This window comes from Rhinoraja longicauda, chromosome 4, assembly GCF_053455715.1.
Source record: "Rhinoraja longicauda isolate Sanriku21f chromosome 4, sRhiLon1.1, whole genome shotgun sequence".
Classification (NCBI taxonomy): Eukaryota; Metazoa; Chordata; class Chondrichthyes; order Rajiformes; family Arhynchobatidae; genus Rhinoraja; species Rhinoraja longicauda.
In genome coordinates, this window is record NC_135956.1 from 85,952,966 (window position 1) to 85,972,404 (window position 19,439).

Below are 19,439 nucleotides of genomic sequence, written 5' to 3' on the forward strand. Positions count from 1 at the left end.
CATTAAAGTCTGATCGCAAATCTTACTTTACCTCACTTCCTTGAAGAGATTTGGTTGGATTGCCAGATGGTATGGCAGCATTCAGTTCTGCTTCGGGTTTACAAAGAAGGGCAATTATTTCACTATGAGCAGCATAACGCTCCTGGACCACTTTATCAGCTTGGACTGCTCTGTTCAGAGTACTTCTGAAGCTAGCTCCATCTTGGAAAAGAGGGGAAAATGCACACAATTGCATTACTTTAAATGGTTTATTATTTGTTTACTGTATAGATAGAACAAAATGTTATATCTCTTTCACCAGTTAAGAAAACCAATCAAGGAGCAAGGGCTTTTAACACAAGAGGTGAGACAAATGTTCATATAGACCTGACGATAGGTCCCAGACCAAGTACATTAATCACGATGATTAGCACATTGAACCTCAAAAACATGTAAATAATATATACAAGTCAGACCAACATTATATAGTTTTGAGGTGATTGAAGAACACAGGACAGGAACAAGTACAATGATTCCTGATTCAACATAGTTGTGGTATGTGGAATAGGTTTAATAATCTTTGATCAAATTAATTAAAAAACATTAGAAAAACTGAATTTACTACCGATGAAGTAGGATTATGCACAAATCTTCCAGTCTTTACTTAGGTTTATTTTTAATGATTAGTAAAGCCATATAGAGTAATCGAGTTTTAAAGTGTGGAAGCAGGCCATTCGGCCTAACTTGCCCACACCGGCCAACATGTCCCATCTTCACTAGTCCCAACTGCCTGCGTTTGGCCCATATCCCTCTAAACCTGTCTTATCCATATACCTGTCAAAATGTTTCTTAAACGTTGTGCTAGTACCTGCCACAACTACCTCCGCCGGCGGCTTGTTCCATACACCCGGAAAAAGTTATCCCTCAACTCTTTCTCCACTCACCTTAAACCCATTTCCTCTGGTTCTTGATTCCCCGACTCTGAGCTTGAGACTCTGCGTTTCTTCATAGCTCTTCTATCTTTATCTCACACCTTTTGTCTTTAAACTCTGGTTTTTGTCCAACCAGCTACCTTTCCAATCCCTCCACGCACATGTGTATCCACCAATCATTCGCCAGGCTTTGTCCTGCCCTTCCTCTCTTTCAGCTTTTTCAACACCCCCCTCAGCCACAATCAGCCTTAAGAAGGATGCCTGTCTATCTTTTGCAGAGATGCTGCCCGACCCACTGAGTTTGTGTATTTTCTTACACAATAACAGTTGCTCACAATTTATTCTCCCTTGCTCCTGCCTAATGATGTTGTAAACTGCATTACCCCAGTTTAGTACTTTTCCCAATGCATCAGATCTATCCTTGTTCATAACAAACACATAACATGCATCTTGTGAATGCTTAACATGCAGAAGATAAAAGCATGCAACACCAAACTCAATGACAGCTCCTTCACCGTTGATATCAAAACTTTGCGAGTTTGCGGATGACACGAAGCTGGGGGGCAGTGTTAGCTGTGAGGAGGATGCTAGGAGGCTGCAACGTGACTTGGATAGGTTAGGTGAGTGGGCAAATGCATGGCAGATGCAGTATAATGTGGATAAATGTGAGGTTATCCACTTTGGTGGCAAGAACAGGAAAGCAGACTATTATCTGAATGGTGGCCGATTAGGAGAAGGGGAGATGCAACGAGACCTGGGTGTCGTGGTACACCAGTCATTGAAAGTAGGCATGCAGGTGCAGCAGGCAGTGAAGAAAGCGAATGGTATGTTGGCTTTCATAGCGAGGGGATTTGAGTATAGGAGCAGGGAGGTTCTGCTGCAGTTGTACAGGGCATTGGTGAGACCACACCTGGAGTATTGCGTACAGTTTTGGTCTCCTAATCTGAGGAAAGACATTCTTGCCATAGAGGGAGTACAGAGAAGGTTCACCAGATTGATTCCTGGGATGGCAGGACTTTCATATGAAGAATGACTGGATAGACTCGGCTTGTTCTCGCTGGAATTTAGAAGATTGAGGTGGGATCTTATAGAAACTTACAAAATTCTTAAGGGGTTGGACAGGCTAGATGCAGGAAGATTGTTCCCGATGTTGGGGAAGTCCAAAACAAGGGGTCACAGTTTAAGGATAAGGGGGAAGTCTTTTAGGACCGAGATGAGAACTTTTTTTTCACACAGAGAGTGGTGAATCTGTGGAATTCTCTGCCACAGAAGGTAGTTGAGGCCAGTTCATTGGCTATATTTAAGAGGGAGTTAGATGTGGCCCTTGTGGCTAAAGGGATCAGGGGGTATGGAGAGAAGGCAGGTACGGGATACTGAGTTGGATGATCAGCCATGATCATATTGAATGGCGGTGCAGGCTCAAAGGGCCGAATGGCCTACTCCTGCACCTATTTTCTATGTTTCTAACTACAATCCTGCAAACTACATTCTGTACTTTGGTATATTTCTCTTTTCTCTATCGGTTGTACCTGTATGTAGCTTGAATATATGTTTTGTAAACCCTCATTGTAATGGACTCCTTTACAACAGGTTTCGTATATAACGAGCGTACCTGCCGATGCTGCCTGACCCACTGAGTTTGTGTATTTTCTTACACAATAACAGTTGCTCACAATTTACTCTCCCTTGCTCCTGCCTAATGATGTTGTAAACTGCATTACCCCAGTTTAGTACTTTTCCCAGTGCATCAGATCTATCCTTGTTCATAACAAAACCACTGGCTTGCACCGATCTCTCTGGCTGTTTAGGGACCCGGCTTCTGACCCAACCCCCGACTCGCAAGGTGCACCATTGAGCCTTTCTTCACCCACCGGTCACATGGGTGTTGTTGCAGCTCATGTTATAGCCCCTGGGAACGGCACCTTATTCGACCACCACCTCCGACAGGACACGTGAAGTCACTGTGGGGGCTCCCTCCCCTCTCACCTGCTGCCGTTTCTTCCATCGCTTTGTCCACTGCCCTCTCCTCTGCTGCCTCTTCCTCCTCCTCGCGCCACTTTGTCCACTCGGACTCCCCCCCCCCCCCCCCCCCCCACACCCCCCTCCTCATCCTCCACCTTCTCCCCCGGAATCGCCAACATACTCCACCTTGGATGTGGCAGCAGGTGAGGAGGGAGGGAGGCCCACAGTGACCGAGCATGTCTTGTCGGTGGCAGCGGCCTGAAGAAAGTGCTGTCCCCGGGGGCTACAACTTGAGCCGCAACAACAGCCATGTGAACCGATGAGGAAGGGCTCACTGGAGCAGACCAGCGGCATTGGCGTCTAGTTTTAAAGTGCAACAACGCAAAGCGCTGGAGTAACTCAGCGGACTGAATCAGTCTGAAGAAGGGTCCTAACATCACCTATCCATGTTCTCCGGAGATGCTGCCCGACCTGTATAGTATGATCTGATTTAATGGATAGCACGCAAAAAAGGTTTTCCACGGAATTTGAATGTTCTCCCCGTGACCTGCGTGGGTTTTTCCCTAGATCTCCGGTTTCCTCCCACACTCCAAAGATGTACAGGTTTGTAGGTTAATTGGCTTGGTATAATTGGCCCCAGTTGGCGTAGAATAGTGTTAGTTTACAGGGTGATCGCTGGTTGGCGCGGACTCGGTGGGCCGAAGGGCCTGTTTCCATGCTGTATCACTAAAATAATTAAACCAAGCTCAAGGAACTAAGTAGCTTATTTAGTCCGCTTGATATACTTCATTCTTACCTTTTCCCAACGCCAACATGCCAAATTTTGCACATACCACATCTACAGAATCCATTTATTTTTACCCAAATGCCCGAAACATAGATTGAAAATATCCACTAGTTCTTTCTCCTCCTAAGAGCCCAATTTAGATCAATGTTTTCATAACCTGATAGTTTGCAACATGTTCTGTTGTTAAAATTATGTTCCGTTTAAAATGGCCTTCAGTGCTTTCTTACCTGCTCTTAAGGGTTTGTATAGTTCATTTGAAGGAGTCCTTTGCCAGCGTTCTTTAAATTTGGCTTTCAGTTCATTATCAGTGATTTCCTCTTGTTCCAGTATTCTCATTGACTGCAAGCATAATTTTTTTAATATAAAAAGTTAATCCTCCCTGTATTCAGCCTATTAAACCACGTAAGAATCTTGCGAGTTTCAATGCGATCTCGTCTCATTCTTCTAAATTATGAATTAAGCAAAAGTAAAATCGCTAGATTTATCTTTAGATGAAGTACCTTCTGTCTCTTTAAACGGTCTAAAGAATGTTTGCTACATTTCCTCTTTGGCTAGCAATTCCTTTCAATAGTCAATTTATTTGTCACATACACATAAATGTGCAGTGAAATGAAAGATTACACACAGTCCAACAATAAGACCAATAAAAATAAGCAATAAAAATAGCAATAACACACACAATCATAAACCAACACCAAACAAAAAGAAACATCCATCACAGTGAGTCTTTTCTCTTCCCCTGCCGTAACTAGATGTAAATAGGTAAATAGGTAAATAGATAAACATGATAGTCCTTACTCAAAGACCTGCATAATTACACCGACATATTTGATCGTGTACTCAAATCCTACACGATTTGAGGGCCTCAGGGCCTCCCTGATTGCTTGCTGTGCCTGCATGTTGGCTTTCAGAGACTTTCAGTAACCCCATCAGCCCCAGCTCCTCCAGAACATTAACATTATCCAACGTGGCAACGTTTAAATAATACTCTGCTTTTCTTGGATAGGCCATTTGATCCACCCAACAAATTGATTTAAATCAGGAAAAGCTGGTGTGCATAACTACAATTCAATTTGGTCCCCCACAATTCTCAGGCTGCCATCTGGAGACATCCCTCCATTCCCATTCTGCTTTCTGTCTGACAATCAATCTTCTAACCATCTCAGTAAGTCACCCTCAACTCCATGCTCTGATCTCATTGTGCAAGATCTTATCCACAGCCTTACAAAAATCAAAACATGCCACATCCACTGGTTCCTCCCTAATCCATTATACTCTCAACATCCTCAAAGATTTTCAGTGGACTAATCAGACATAATTGTCTTAATAAATCAATGCTGTCCGCTCAATCCTATTTTCCTTTTCAAGGTGTCCAGCGATTACACCCTTCAATATAAACGCCAATATTTTCCTTCTGCTATCATTATGCTAAGAGATTAACAATTTGCTGTACTCTCTCCCCCTTTCTTAAATATCTATTTATACAAGGCTCATTTAACATCTGGAGTTTCAGGGAAAAACATGCAAAAGTGTAACACAGGAAAATAAAGAGGAAATTAAATTGGTTGCCTCATCCAGAATTTCGCTGTTTCTTTGCAGGAGTTCTGGAAGATCTCTTATGAGTTGATCTATTGTCTGGAGGCCACCCTGCTGAATCACACTGCTGGACTTCTCCAAGATTGACTGCGGGACACTGTCACCAGAAATATCTTCAATGGCAGCAGGCAAATTCAAGGAAGCCAGAATACTACAATATAATTAAAATAAAATCATTGTATTACACATCTCACAATTCTCTAATGTTTTTCAAACATCTCTCCTCCAACTGTCTCACTAGGGCAGTTGTATAGGGCCCTAGTGAGACAGTTGTATAGGGCCCTAGTGAGACAGTTGTATAGGGCCCTAGTGAGACAGTTGTATCGGGCCCTAGTGAGACAGTTGTATAGGGCCCTAGTGAGACAGTTGTATAGGGCCCTAGTGAGACAGTTGTATCGGGCCCTAGTGAGACAGTTGTACAGGGCCCTAGTGAGACAGTTGTATAGGGCCCTAGTGAGACAGTTGTATCGGGCCCTAGTGAGACAGTTGTATAGGGCCCTAGTGAGACAATTGTACAGGGCCCTAGTGAGACAGTTGTATAGGGCCCTAGTGAGACAGTTGTATAGGGCCCTATTGAGACAGTTGTATAGGGCCCTAGTGAGACAGTTGTATAGGGCCCTAGTGAGACAGTTGTATAGGGCCCTAGTGAGACAGTTGTATAGGGCCCTAGTGAGACAGTTGTAGAGGGCCCTAGTGAGACAGTTGTACAGGGCCCTAGTGAGACAGTTGTACAGGGCCCTAGTGAGACAGTTGTACAGGGCCCTAGTGAGACCTCACCTGGAGTACTGTGTGCAGTTTTGGTCTCCAAATTTGAGGAAGGATATTCTTGCTATTGAGGGCGTGCAGCGTAGGTTTACTAGGTTAATTCCCGGAAAGGCAGGACTGTCGTATGTTGAAAGACTGGAGCGGCTAGGCTTCTATACACTGGAATTTAGAAGGATGAGAGGGGATCTTATCGAAACATATAAGATTATTAAGGGGTTGGACACGTTAGAGGCAGGAAACATGTCCCCAATGTTGGGGAAGTCCAGAACCAGGGGCCACAGTTTAAGAATAAGGGATAGGCCATTTAGAACGGAGATGAGGAAAAACGTTTTCAGTCAGAGAGTTGTGAATCTGTGGAATTCACTGCCTCAGAATGCATTCAAGAGAGAGCTAGAGCTCTTAAGGATAGCGGAGTCAGGGGGTATGGGGAGAAGGCAGGAACGGGGTACTGATTGAGAATGATCAGCCATGATCACATTGAATGGTGGTGCTGGCTCGAAGGGCCGAATGGCCTACTCCTGCACCTATTGTCTATTGTCTAACTTTGTTTAAATCGGACTTGATTGGCGAGGATATACAATTACCTTTTGGGAGATTACATAACGATAATAAAATGATTTAACTATATTCACCAATCACACATACAGCATTTCCATGGGCAGTTATGACCAACAATACAAAAATAATATATTGCAGAAATGTGGATTCTAAAATAAAACATGAACATAACCAATAATAATAATAATAATAATAATAATATATTTATTTGTCCCACACCGGGGAAATTTACAGTGTTACAGCAGCAAAGTGGATCATTCATTATAAATAAAAGTAAAGACAAGGATAAATTGTCATCAGTTTACTGTGTATTCCTTAATTGTTACTGTTGACTCGTCTGCTGGGAGCAGTGCTGGTTGTGCAGTCTCACAGCAGCGGGAAGGAAGGACCTCCTATATCAACAGGTCTACAACAGAGCCAATCTCAGTGAAGACCGACCGGTATCGAGCAAGATTGAATCATTGAGGAAAAACACTGAGGCAATCTTTCTTACAGCAATGTTGCACCTCATAACCAAAAGGTTTTCAACAGGAGTGGAGTTAACAAAAAATATTCTACGACTGCACTAACGAACCAAGCTCACTTGATCCTCATGGCCAAGTAGCAATATGTAGACATGCTTGTGCTTGTTTTCACTTGGAGATCAAGCTCCAAATAACTGCCGACTCGTTCACTGAGGCTTATGACAATGTTCATTACACTTAATATTCACCAATTGTCTACCAATCTGCATTCCCTCTGCCATACTACCTTCTAACAAATAAAATTCATCACAAGACCATTTCCCATGTTCCACTTAACAATGTACAAGTAAATCATTGAATTTTTAAAAAACACTTTAAGCTTTTTACAAAAAATCCTGAAATTCAGGCCAGGAATTTGCCTTTTCTTGGAAAGGGTTAATGTTTCAGGTTGGAGACACATTGTCGGATGGGAAAACCACCATGCTAGTTATGATTGGAATTTCCTTTCTTTGTGCTTGCACAGTTGGTGAAATTGACACCCTGAGTTCTTAAGAGATAATATATATATATAAGAAAATAACTGCAGATGCTGGTACAAATCAAAGGTATTTATTCACAAAATGCTGGAGTAACTCAGCAGGTCAGGCAGCATCTCAGGAGAGAAGGAATGGGTGACGTTTCGGGTCGAGACCCTTCTTCAGACTGATGTCAGGGGGGTGGGACAAAGGTAGGATATAGGTGGAGACAGGAAGATAGAGGGAGAACTGGGAAGGGGGGGGAGAGGGACAGAGGAACTATCTAAAGTTGGAGAAGTCGATGTTCATACCACGGGGCACTTTCCCCAGCAACCGCACGAGATTCAACATCTGTCCCTTTACATCCCCCCTCAACTCCATCCAAGGACCCAAACAGTCTTTCCAGGTGAGACAGAGGTTCACCTGCACCTCCTCCAAGCTCATCTATTGCATCCGCTGCTCCAGATGTCAACTTATTTACATCGGCGAAACCAAACGCAGGCTCGGCGATCGCTTCGCTCAACACCTGCGCTCGGTCCGCATTATTTTTAGAACGGCTTTCTCACTTTCAGAAATTTTGGCTGATTCTGTAAACAACCAACCTCCTGCGATCTATTTTTCAGAGCAAAAATAATTATTCCCGATTATGTAGGTGCATCAGCTGTTACCCACAGCTAAACATTATTCAACTCTGTGGAGTCATTTTGTTTTTATGATACTGTTTGGAGCATTGAACATTTAACTTTTTAATTCAATAATTAAGAAGACTATTTCTTTCCACTGGATTTCACGTCTAAAACGTGAAGATGTTTGACAATTTTTTACATTACTCAATGAAGGGGAGGTCATTTAAAACTGAGGTGAGAAGAAACTTTTTCACCCAGAGAGTTGTGAATTTGTGGAATTCCCTGCCACAGAGGGCAGTGGAGGCCAATTCACTTGATGCATTTAAAAGAGAGTTAGATAGAGCTCTAGGGGCTGGTGGAATCAAGATGAATGAATGAATAAGTTTATTGGTCAAGTATGTGCATATACAAGGAATGTGCCTTGGTGCTCCGCTCCCAAATGACAACACAACCATACAGTTAACAATTAATAATAAAGCATAAACACATCAAAACAATAAGGATACAACATTATGGTCTAAACATGTGGGTGCAAATAAACCAGCGCAAAAAAAGAGACTACAGACTTTGGTTATTGAGTAGAACTATCACTTGTGGAAAAAAAGCTGTTTTATGTCTGGCTGAGGCTGCTTTGACACATGGGGAGAAGGCAGACACAGGTTACTGATTGTTGATGATCAGCCATGATCACAATGAATGGCGGTGCTGGCTCGAAGGGTCAAATGGCCTCCTCCTGCACCTTTTTTCTATGTTTCTATGATAATATCTCACCGATCCTATGCGTTTGCAAAAATAAATGCGAAATGGTCTTTGAGCAAAGTTCTCACCCCCTTCATGCCCCCAGCCTGAAACGCAGTGCAGCCTCAGAAGGGAAAAAAAGGTGCGATGTGGGAACATGATCAGTAGTGGGACCAGATTGGAATGCAGAGCACTGAACAAAACAGGTAGCACTTGGCAGAAATGTGCTGAGGCATCGGGATAGATATTCAGCTTGCCTACGTGTGAGCCAGATGCTGCATATTTAAGAGGGAGTTAGATGTGGCCCTTGTGGCTAAAGGGATCAGGGGGTATGGAGAGAAGGCAGGTACAGGTTACTGAGCTGGATGATCAGCCATGATCATATTGAATGGCAGTGCAGGCTCGAAGGGCCGAATGTCCTACTCCTGCACCTATTTTCTATGTTTCTATGCATGGTAGCCTTCCATGATGGAAACCACATAAAAATCAATACAAATCAAGTACAGCCCATCCTTGGATAGCAAACGCCCAACATGTGGAAACACAAATTTACAAGCAAGTTCCCATAATATTAAATCCAAGTTTGAAGTGCGTACAGACCTTCATTCCTATGAACTCCCGGTGGCCGAGCACTTTAACTCCCCCTCCCATTCCCAGTCTGACCTTTCTGTCATGGGCCTCCTCCAGTGCCATAGTGAGGCCCACCGGAAATTGGAGGAACAGCACCTCATATTTCACTTGGGCAGCTTGCAGCCCAGTGGTATGAACATCGACTTCTCCAACTTTAGATAGTTCCTCTGTCCCTCCCTTCCCCTCCCCCTTCCCAGATCTCCCTCTATCTTAAGAGACAATGGCGTCTGATTACCACAGGAGGGTTTAAAAACACAGGAATTTATTTCCCCCCCAAAGGCTAGCTCTGTTTGAATTTAATAATATTTATGGGAGACCATTTGCATGGATAGGGTGTCCATAAAATCAGCATTCATAATCCAGAGAGGGCCTATACATGATAAGTTGCAAAAATGTTATAATTTTAACAATAGTGGCTGAAGATAATTGTCTTACTTACCCATTGGCAAGATTTGTGGATTCTCTCATCTGTCCAATCATTCTGTTCACCAAGTCAGCCCGTCTCTGATTGTATATGCTCAGAGCTTGCTGCACTGCCAAAGGAACCATCTTCGCAAAGAGATCTAAATAAACAAATATCGTTCAGAAAAAAAACATGGCATTACACATATTGATAGTAATTTAGTTTAGTTTAGATACAGTGCGGAAACAGGCCCTTCGGCCCACCGGGTCCGCACCGAGCAGCGATCCCCGCACATCAACACCATCCTACATTAGGGATCATTTTTACATTTATACCAAGCCATTTAACTTACAAACCTGTACAATAGACAACAGACAATAGGTGCAGGAGGAGGCGATTCGGCCCTTCGAGCCAGCACCGCCATTCAATGTGATCATTGTATCTCTAAACTAAGCAAACGATGATTTCTTCCACAATTTTCCTGATTGGCACGGTGGCGCAGCGGTAGAGTTGCTGCCTTACAGCGAATGCAGCGCCGGAGACTCAGGTTCGATCCTGACTACGGGCGCCGTCTGTACGGAGTTTGTACGTTCTCCACGTGACCTGCGTGGGTTTTCTCCAAGATCTTCGGTTTCCTCCCACACTCCAAAGACGTACAGGTATGTAGGTTAATTGGCTGGGTAAATGTAAAAATTGTCCCTAGTGGGTGTAGGACAGTGTTAATGTGTGGGGATCGCTGGGCGGCGCGGACTCGGTGGGCCAAAGGGCCTGTTTCCGCACTGTATCTCTAAATCTAAATCTAAATCTGATTGGCAGCAGATCAACAAGGTAGAAATTGCCCAAGTTACATTAGCTTGTTTTGTAAATGGAGCATTAAGTATTTAACAAAGTTTAGCATGAACATGCAGGGGGAGTTTCCTTGTGTGCATGCTTCTGCTGTAATCTTACCAGTAAATTTCTGACTCATCGGGACAGTGACTGGTGTAGTCTTCACCAGTGAGGCTTTTCCAATTGCCTCCAGGTCCTTCACATCAGGAACACGGTCATGATAAATAAAGTCATTATCTTTCTTCGCTGCAGTTAATGCACGAGAGATTTTGTCTGATAGATCTTTCACATTGATATACTCATCATACCTGGAGGCAATAGTCTTCACCAAATCAGATCCATGCTGAATTATAAAAAGAGAAAACTGAGATCATCCTAAAACAAATCTTGTTTTAAGTTGTTTATATAAAATTAAGGACATACTGAACATTTGGATGACAGCAATATGGAATGTTGCTATTTGGATTAATCAAGTTTTAAACATCTGGGAATTATTTAAGGCTTTTGATTGGAACAGATATTTATTCCTTTTATTGCTTATGCTTGGAATTTAATCATTGATCACGTGAAAGGGTCTCGACCCGATATGTCACCCATTTCTTCTCTCCAGAGATGCTGCCTGTTCCGCTGAGTTACTCCAGCATTTGATGTCTGTACATTTTGGAAATCCACTGAATAGAAGCTGACCCAATATGTACAATAAATTTAATACAAAGTGCCATCCAAATGAATAAAAAGACTAGTTTTGTTGTATTTCTTCTATTTCTGCTATTTGCTTCTGCATAAAAAACACAAGCGTTGTAAATGTGATTTTAATTAGGACATTTTGAAGTTGTGGCCGGGGGAACCATTGAATAAATATGTGCAAACAATAAGTTATAAGAAAGATTTGTAAAGCAGCAATATGTTCAAGGATTCAGGAGAGAAATTATGGGGTTATTTGAAGTCGGTGATGATTACAATAGGGAGAGAACCAATAACAACATCAAAGACAGACACAAAATGCTGGAGTAACTCAGCGGGACTGGCAGCGTCTCTGGAGAGAAGGGATGGGTGACGTTTCAGGTCGAGAACCTTCTTCAGACTTGACCCGAGTTATTCCAGCATTTTGTGTCTATCTTTGGTGTAAACTAGCATCTGCAGTTCCTTCCGACACAATTACAGCATCAGTTCAGTTAAAGGTCTGTAAGGAAACTTGTTGGGAAGAATTGAGACCCGCAAAAGTAGTTTCACGGGCAAGACAGGTTTATAATGAAGAGATTATGGAGGACCAGAGGAAAATCTGAAAAGATGCAAGTTGAGAGTAATAGACAAGGATGGTGGCTGTGAACATTCGTACGAGAAAAAGGCACCCAATAGAAAGTTTCAATCTTAGTGACCATGCGGTTTCAATCTTAGTTTGCATTTCTCAGAGGCTTGGATGGAAGGGGCAGCATAGGGTATGTAAGATTGGTGGCAAAGAAAAGGGATAATTGTAGGTCTGACCCAGGCATTCCCAGCTGAGTGTCATGTCGTGAACAATGGATTTCATTTTCCTTGAGGATACAGTTAAATTTGGACAGGAACGAGTAAAGCAATTGTGTGCCATCCATGTCTTTCACTCCATGTCTCTTGGATTTATCAAAACAAACGTGTAACAGGCCAAAATCCAGAGTTTGGAGATTAGGTTTTGAACTGGAAACACGAACGTCCAATAAAGATATGATTTTGCAAAGTGAAATAATTTATCAAAGGCTAGTTTTGACACGTTGGTGTTAATTAATTGGTGGAAGATTTTTTTTTCCCCCCTGGGTTGAACTCAAGTAATTAAATAAAGATGCTTGAGCAAAGATGACTTTTGTTAGGTTGAGATGCTGAAAATAGTGAGATAAGATAGGATAAAATCATTAATATGAGCAGGAAGTTTGAGTTAATTGGAAACAAATGAACAAATTCAAATCTCTATTCCATGCATGTGGAAACCTGCCATTCAGTTGATGACAAAATTCAGAACAGTGATACACCATCTTCATTGGGATATCTATTTAAAAAATAGATGAAAAATTCTCAGCTAAACATTTTGCCGCTGAAAATTCATATAATAATCAGGCCAATACTGTAATGATATACAATATCAACTTATTTTTGTTTTTAAAATTGCATTATTGCATTTCAGATGATCACTTCAAGCTTACCTGCAATCTTGCAATCTCCTCACCAAACTTCTTCTGTTGCTTGGCCAGGATTGATTGATGGTATTCTGCATTGGCCTGCATCATGCAGTGTTTTGCAGCGAGAACAGGCAACACTTCCTGGAAATAAAAATACTGACCAGGGGAAAGTCCAACCACAAACATCCACAGACAACAAGGGAATTAGGAAAGGAAAAAGAGAGAGGAAATTAGAATCTAATTAATGGTTTTCAGAAAGTCTGAAAAGGTTAAATCATTTGGAATATAAATTTAAGCAGTCAAGTAATTCTGACAGGCTTGAACGTTGTGGGACGAAGGAAGGTCTTGCCCTTGAAACGACACTTCAGACAACGGCACTCTTGTTCATAGTCTGGCAACAACTCGGTCATGAACAAAAGCTCATTCTCTACGTATTCAACGATGTAGATGAATTGTGCTGTGTCAACCTGAGACTACTATGCCCAATTATGCAAGACCAAATCAGAGAATGAATAATCTACGAGATCCAAAACAAAACTGAATGTTGGATCGCAATGCAGGTTAGTGGCAGGAAATGAAGTAGTTCCCTGACCTGCTGGGTATCCAGCATTTTCTTTTTATTGTGGGGTAACACTAATTGGTTGTTTCACTGAACAGAAGTTGTTTGCAATTGGATTGCAGTGAGCTTTGTTCCACCCCATTCTTTTTGTGCTCTATGTAAACACATAAAGCATAGAAAAGGGAAGAAGGATGGAGGGGCAGGTGTTTAAAGATGATGCAAAAGTTGTACACGATATTGATAGCAAGTACAAATAAAAGAGTTCAGGAAAATGTCAATGGACAGAAGTATCCAAAGGAAATTAGTGCAGAGAAATAAGGAATCATGCAAAACAGATCAAGGAAACATACAATGGCTGCAAAGAAGCAGAGAGGAAAAGATAACTTGGAGCACATGTCTACAAATCCCCAAAATAAACAGAACAAATAGAAAAAGATTCTTGGACTCTATTGAACACATAATGCCAGTTTGGGTAGTACGATTAGACCTAAAATTCAACATTTGCATGTAAAAGGTCCTGTACCTCCGTGCCCCTGCTGTGGAACATTGTCCTCTGGCAATAAAGATTCACGAGAAAACCTTGAAAAGCATGAACCAAAGATACTAGAGGAGCAAGATAGGCCACTCAACCCTAAAAACCGTAGTGCGTCACGGCGCCATTTTAGTAGGCAGAAACTTGCAGAAACATATAAAAAGAAAAATAACAAAAATCTGTGAATGGATAGATGAGATATATTCTGCATTTTAATGGTATAGAAACATAGAAACATAGAAAATAGGTGCAGGAGTAGGCCATTCGGCCCTTCGAGCCTGCACCGCCATTCAATATGATCATGGCTGATCATCCAACTCAGTATCCCGTACCTGCCTTCTCTCCATACCCCCTGATCCCTTTAGCCACAAGGGCCACATCTAACTCCCTCTTAAATATAGCCAATGAACTGGCCTCAACTACCTTCTGTGGCAGAGAATTCCACAGATTCACCACTCTCTACGTGAAAAAAAACGTTCTCATCTCGGTCCTAAAAGACTTCCCCCTTATCCTTAAACTGTGACCCCTGGTTCTGGACTTCCCCAACATCGGGAACAATCTTCCTGCATCTAGCCTGTCCAACCCCTTAAGAATTTTGTAAGTTTCTATAAGATCCCCCCTCAATCTTCTAAATTCCAATCTTCTATAATCACACATGCCGTTCCCCCAAAACACTGATTACACTGCGAGAGGCATAGCCTACTAAAATGGCGGCCGTGACACTCCTTTGCGTACTACACTTCAGTATGGGCGATTTCAACGGAGTGGTCCATCTTGTTCCTCTAGTATCTTTGGCATGAACCTCTTCCTAGATCTCGGGAGCCACTGCTCAGTGAAGACTGGCATTGATAATGAAATTTGTCATTATCTTCAATGTGTTAGAATAATTTTTGGTCATTTGACACAGGATGTTTGACGATCAAGACATCATATATGGCACAAACTCACGGTCTACTGATCTACTGGACAGCAGTGAACCATTCCCTTTGAAATACCACCTATAGCAGACACTTCGAGGCACTTTGAAATATGCCACCAACACTGTCTCTGCAAAATCTTCCAAGTTCATTGGAAGGACAGACAAGCAAATGCCAGTGTCCTTTCCCAGATTAACATCCCTGGTACTGAGACCTTAATTGCACTCAGTTGACAACTTTGACCAGATCACATTCTCCTCACCAGACTCCTGAATCAGATACTCTATTCTGAGCTCTGTCACAGAAACAGATTAGCAGTCAACAGGTGTAAAGATTCAAAGAAAGGCTCAAAGTCTCCTTGGAAAAGAAAATGTCAATGGCAACACTGATCCATCACTGATCAAAGCGAAGCCTTCACAATGGTATTCAGAATCTCAATTTGATGCATCAGTAGTCCGCTGCATCCTTGTGTAAATGGTGGGAACGTACACTAAACAAACAGTCGACACATTGCATCAGGCACCTCCTGCCCTGTGTGTGTTGAGGGTCTGTGGGTCCTGCATTGGGTTTAGCCACTTCAGAACCCACAGGTTCTGAAGCCAGAGTAGAAGTTATCATTAATCCTGATGGCATGCCCAAGAAGAACAACTGTAGGAAGGACGTGTATTCTATGCTCGCTTTGGGCGGAAGGCCAATAGGGCAATGACATCCGTCCCGTCAGGCTCAAGAGTGCCTTTTCCTAGGGAAACCATTGCTAAAGATAAATCGGCCTTCCGGAGGGTGAACCCACAGAAAACTGAAGTCCCAGGCCACGTCCTTAGGAACTGCGTGGACCAACTAGCGGAAGTGTTCACGGACGTCTTTAATCTCTCCCTACTCCTTTCTGAGGTATCCACCTGCTTCATGAAGTCCACTACCATCCCAGCTCCAAAGAAAAGCAAAAATGCAGGGCTTAATGACTGTCATCCAGTGGCCTTAACATCCACCATCATGAGGTGCTTTGAAAGGCTGGTTATGGCACACATTAAATCCAGTCTACCAAGCCACCTTGATTCACTGCAGTTCACCAATCGCCACAACCGGTCCATGGTTGATGCCATCTCCCTGGCCCTACACTATCTCTGAAACACTTGGATAAGAAGGACACTTTGTCATACACCTGTGCATTCACTACAGTTCTGCTTTTAATACCATTATCCCAACCAAGCTCATCTCCAAACTCATGGAACTTGGGAGTCAGCATTCCCCTCTGCAAATGTATCCTCGACATCCTAATCAACAGATCACAATCTTCTGCAGTTGTATAGGGCCCTGGTAAGACCACATCTGGAGTATTGTGTATAGTTTTGGTCTCCTAATTTGAGGAAGGACATACTTGCAATTGAGGCAGTGCAGCGTAGGTTCACGAGATTGATCTCTGGGATGGAGGGGCTGTCATATGAGGAAAGATTGAAAAGACTAGGCTTGTAGTCACTGGAGTTTAGAAGGATGAGAGGGGATCTTATAGAGACATATAATTTTTTTTAAAGGGCTGGACAAGCTAGATGCAGGAAAAATGTTCCCAATGTTGGGGGAGTCCAGAACCAGGGGCCACAGTCTTAGAATAAACGGGAGGCCATTTAAAACTGAGGTAAGAAGGATTTTTTTCACTCAGAGAGTTGTGAATTTGTGGAATTCTCTGGCATTGAGGGCAGTGGAAGCCAAATCACTGGATGGATTTAAGAGAGAGTTAGATAGAGCTCTAGGGGGTCGTGGAATCAAGGGATATGGGGAGAAGGCAGGCACGAGTTACTGATTGTGGATGATCAGCCATGATCACAATGAATGGCGGTGCTGGCTCGGCCTCCTCCTGCACCTATTTTCTATGTTTCTAAGTAATCAGTGAAGATAGGTGTCATATCATCCTCTACGATAATCCTCAATACTGGTCCCGCAAGGATGTGTTCTCAGCTCCCTACAATACTTATACATTCAGGACTGTGCAGCCAAATATCAATGTAACTCAATTTACCAGTACGCTGACAACACAACTGTGGTGGGATAAATATCAAATAATGATCAGACGGAGCACAGAAAGAAGATTGAGAACCTCGTAACCTGGTGCCAAGATAACAATCTCTCCCTCAATGTCAGCAAGACAAAGGAGATTGTGGTTGACTTCAGGAAGTGAAGCAGTACACACATACGGTATACACTGACAACGCCGAAGTAGAGATGGTTGAAAGTAAAGTTCTGACAACTAACACCAGCAATTTGTCCTGGACCAGCCATATCAAAGCAATTCTTCTTCTTCTTCTTCTTCAGCCCTAGGGAGCATCGGACATTGACAAATGTCCTCCACCTCACTCGGTTGTTGGCGGTTCTTTCGAGATCTCCCCAGTTGAACCCATTCCCAGACATTTCTGCCTGGACACCTCTTCTCCAGCTGTTCCCGGGGCGACCTCTTTTCCTTTTTCCTTGGGGATTCCATTTCAGGGCTTGCCGGGTGATGTTTGTGGCAGGTTTTCTGAGGGCGTGTCCAATCCAACTCCATTTTCTCCTTGGAATTTGTAAGTCAATGGGATCCTGGCTTGTTCTTTTCCACAGGTCCACACTGCTTACTTTGTCTCTCCACCAGATGTTTAGTATTAAAGCAATGGCCAAAAAAATTCACCAACGCCTCTACTTCCTTCGAAGGCTTAGGAAGTTCGGCATGTCTCCAACAATTCTCACCAACTTCCACTGATGTTTGGAAAGTATTTTATCGGAATGCATTAATGGTTTGGGAACAGCTCCATCCATGAACACAAGAAATTGCAGAGAGTTGTGGATACAGCCCAGACCATCACGCATATCAGCCTCTCTTCCATGGAGTCCTTCTACCTTCACGATGCCTCGACAAAGCCAGCAGCATAATCAAGGAGCAGTGTCACCCCAGTCATTCCCTCTTCTCCACTCTCCCACCAGGCAGGAAGTTTGAAAACGCATACCTCCAGATTCAGAGACAGTTTCTTCCCAGCTGTTTTCAGGCAACTGAACTGTCCTGTCACCAGCAGGTGCAGTCCTGACCTCCCAACCACCTCTTTGGAGAACTCATTTGAACTATCTTTAAATCAACTTTATAGAACTTTATCTTGCACTAAATAGTGTTAGCCAATATTCTTTATTTGTATACTGTGGATAGTTGGATTGTAATCATGTATAGTCTTTTCTTTGACTTGATAGCACACAATAAAAAGCTTTTGTACCTCAGTTCATGTGACAATAATAAATCAAACTAAACTAAATCCATGGCATAATAACTGAAGTAATTAACCAGATAAGACAAAAGGGAATCAAGAAACAATTATTTTTTTCCTTAAAGTATAATGGAGGATTGAAAGGCACAGGCTGAAATGACTGTAGAGAAAGCAACTCATGTTACATTTAAAAAGCACCTTAATGAGCAATTGATATTTCAGAACCTACCTCAAAAAGGTTATGGACCAAGAACTGAAAGCTGGTTCATTTTTGACAGCTTCATCATGTTCATAGGTTCTAGGAACAGAATAAGGCCCTTCGGCCCATCAAGTCTACTCCGCCATTCAATCATGCCTGCTCTATGTTTCCCTCTCAACCCCATTCTCCTGCCTCACCCAATAACCCCTGAAACCCTTACTAATTAAGACTATGTTAATCTTCACCTTAGGAATATCCATTGGTGGCCTCCAAAACCCTCTGCGGCAAGGAATTCCACAGATTCACCATCCTCTGACTAAAGAAATTCCTTCTCAACTCCTTTAGAAATGAGCATTTATTCTGAGGCTATGGCCTCTGGTCCTACATTCTCCCATTAGTGGAAACATCCTCTCTACATTTTGCTACGCTGTATTCAATCTGCCACTTCTCAGCCTACTCTCCCAACCTGTCCAAGTCCTTCTGCAGAGTCCCTGCTTTCTCTACACTACCTGCCCTTCCACCTATCTTCGTATTATCTGCAAACTTTGCCACAAAGCCTTCAATCCCCTCATCCAAATCATTTATATACACCGTGAAGAGTACCGGTCCCAGCACCGACCCCTGCGGAACTCCGCTAGTCACTGGCAGCCAACCAGAAAAAGCCCCCTTTATTGCCACTCTTTGCCTTCTGCCACCCAGCCAACCTGCTATCCATGCTAGTATCCTCCCTCTGATACCATGGGCTCTCATCTTCTTTAGCAGCCTCATCAAAGGTCTGAAAATCCAGGTAAATCACATCCAACGACTCTCCTTTGCCTATCCTGCTCTTAACTTCCTCAAAGAAATCCAACAGATTCATCAGGCAAGATCTCACTTTCACAAAACCATGTTGACTTCGGCCGATCTTATCGCGTGCTTCCAAGTACTCAAAAACCTCGTCGTTTATAATGGACTTAAAATATTACCAACCACTGAAGTCAGGCTAACCAGCCTATAGTTTCAACTCTTCTGCCTCACTCCCTTCTTGAACAGAGGAGTAATATTTGCAATTTTCCAATCATCTGAAACCATCCCTGACTCC

The 19,439-nt window shown here is 42.8% G+C and overlaps 1 protein-coding gene across 3 annotated transcripts in view; it reads right to left on the bottom strand.

Moving 5' to 3' along the window:
* Nucleotides 1-19,439, bottom strand: part of pdcd6ip (programmed cell death 6 interacting protein) — a 79,548-nt gene that overhangs the window by 20,853 nt on the left and 39,256 nt on the right. For 2 of the 3 annotated variants that reach the window (XM_078398274.1, XM_078398272.1), the window contains exons 7-12: nt 12,958-13,089; nt 10,904-11,126; nt 9,992-10,115; nt 5,230-5,407; nt 3,888-3,999; nt 32-201 (exon numbers count right to left, since the gene is read on the bottom strand). In XM_078398274.1, coding sequence (XP_078254400.1) covers nt 32-201; nt 3,888-3,999; nt 5,230-5,407; nt 9,992-10,115; nt 10,904-11,126; nt 12,958-13,089 — 939 coding nt within the window. The remainder of the gene's footprint in view (nt 1-31; nt 202-3,887; nt 4,000-5,229; nt 5,408-9,991; nt 10,116-10,903; nt 11,127-12,957; nt 13,090-19,439) is intronic. The other variant, XM_078398273.1, reaches the window with a different exon arrangement.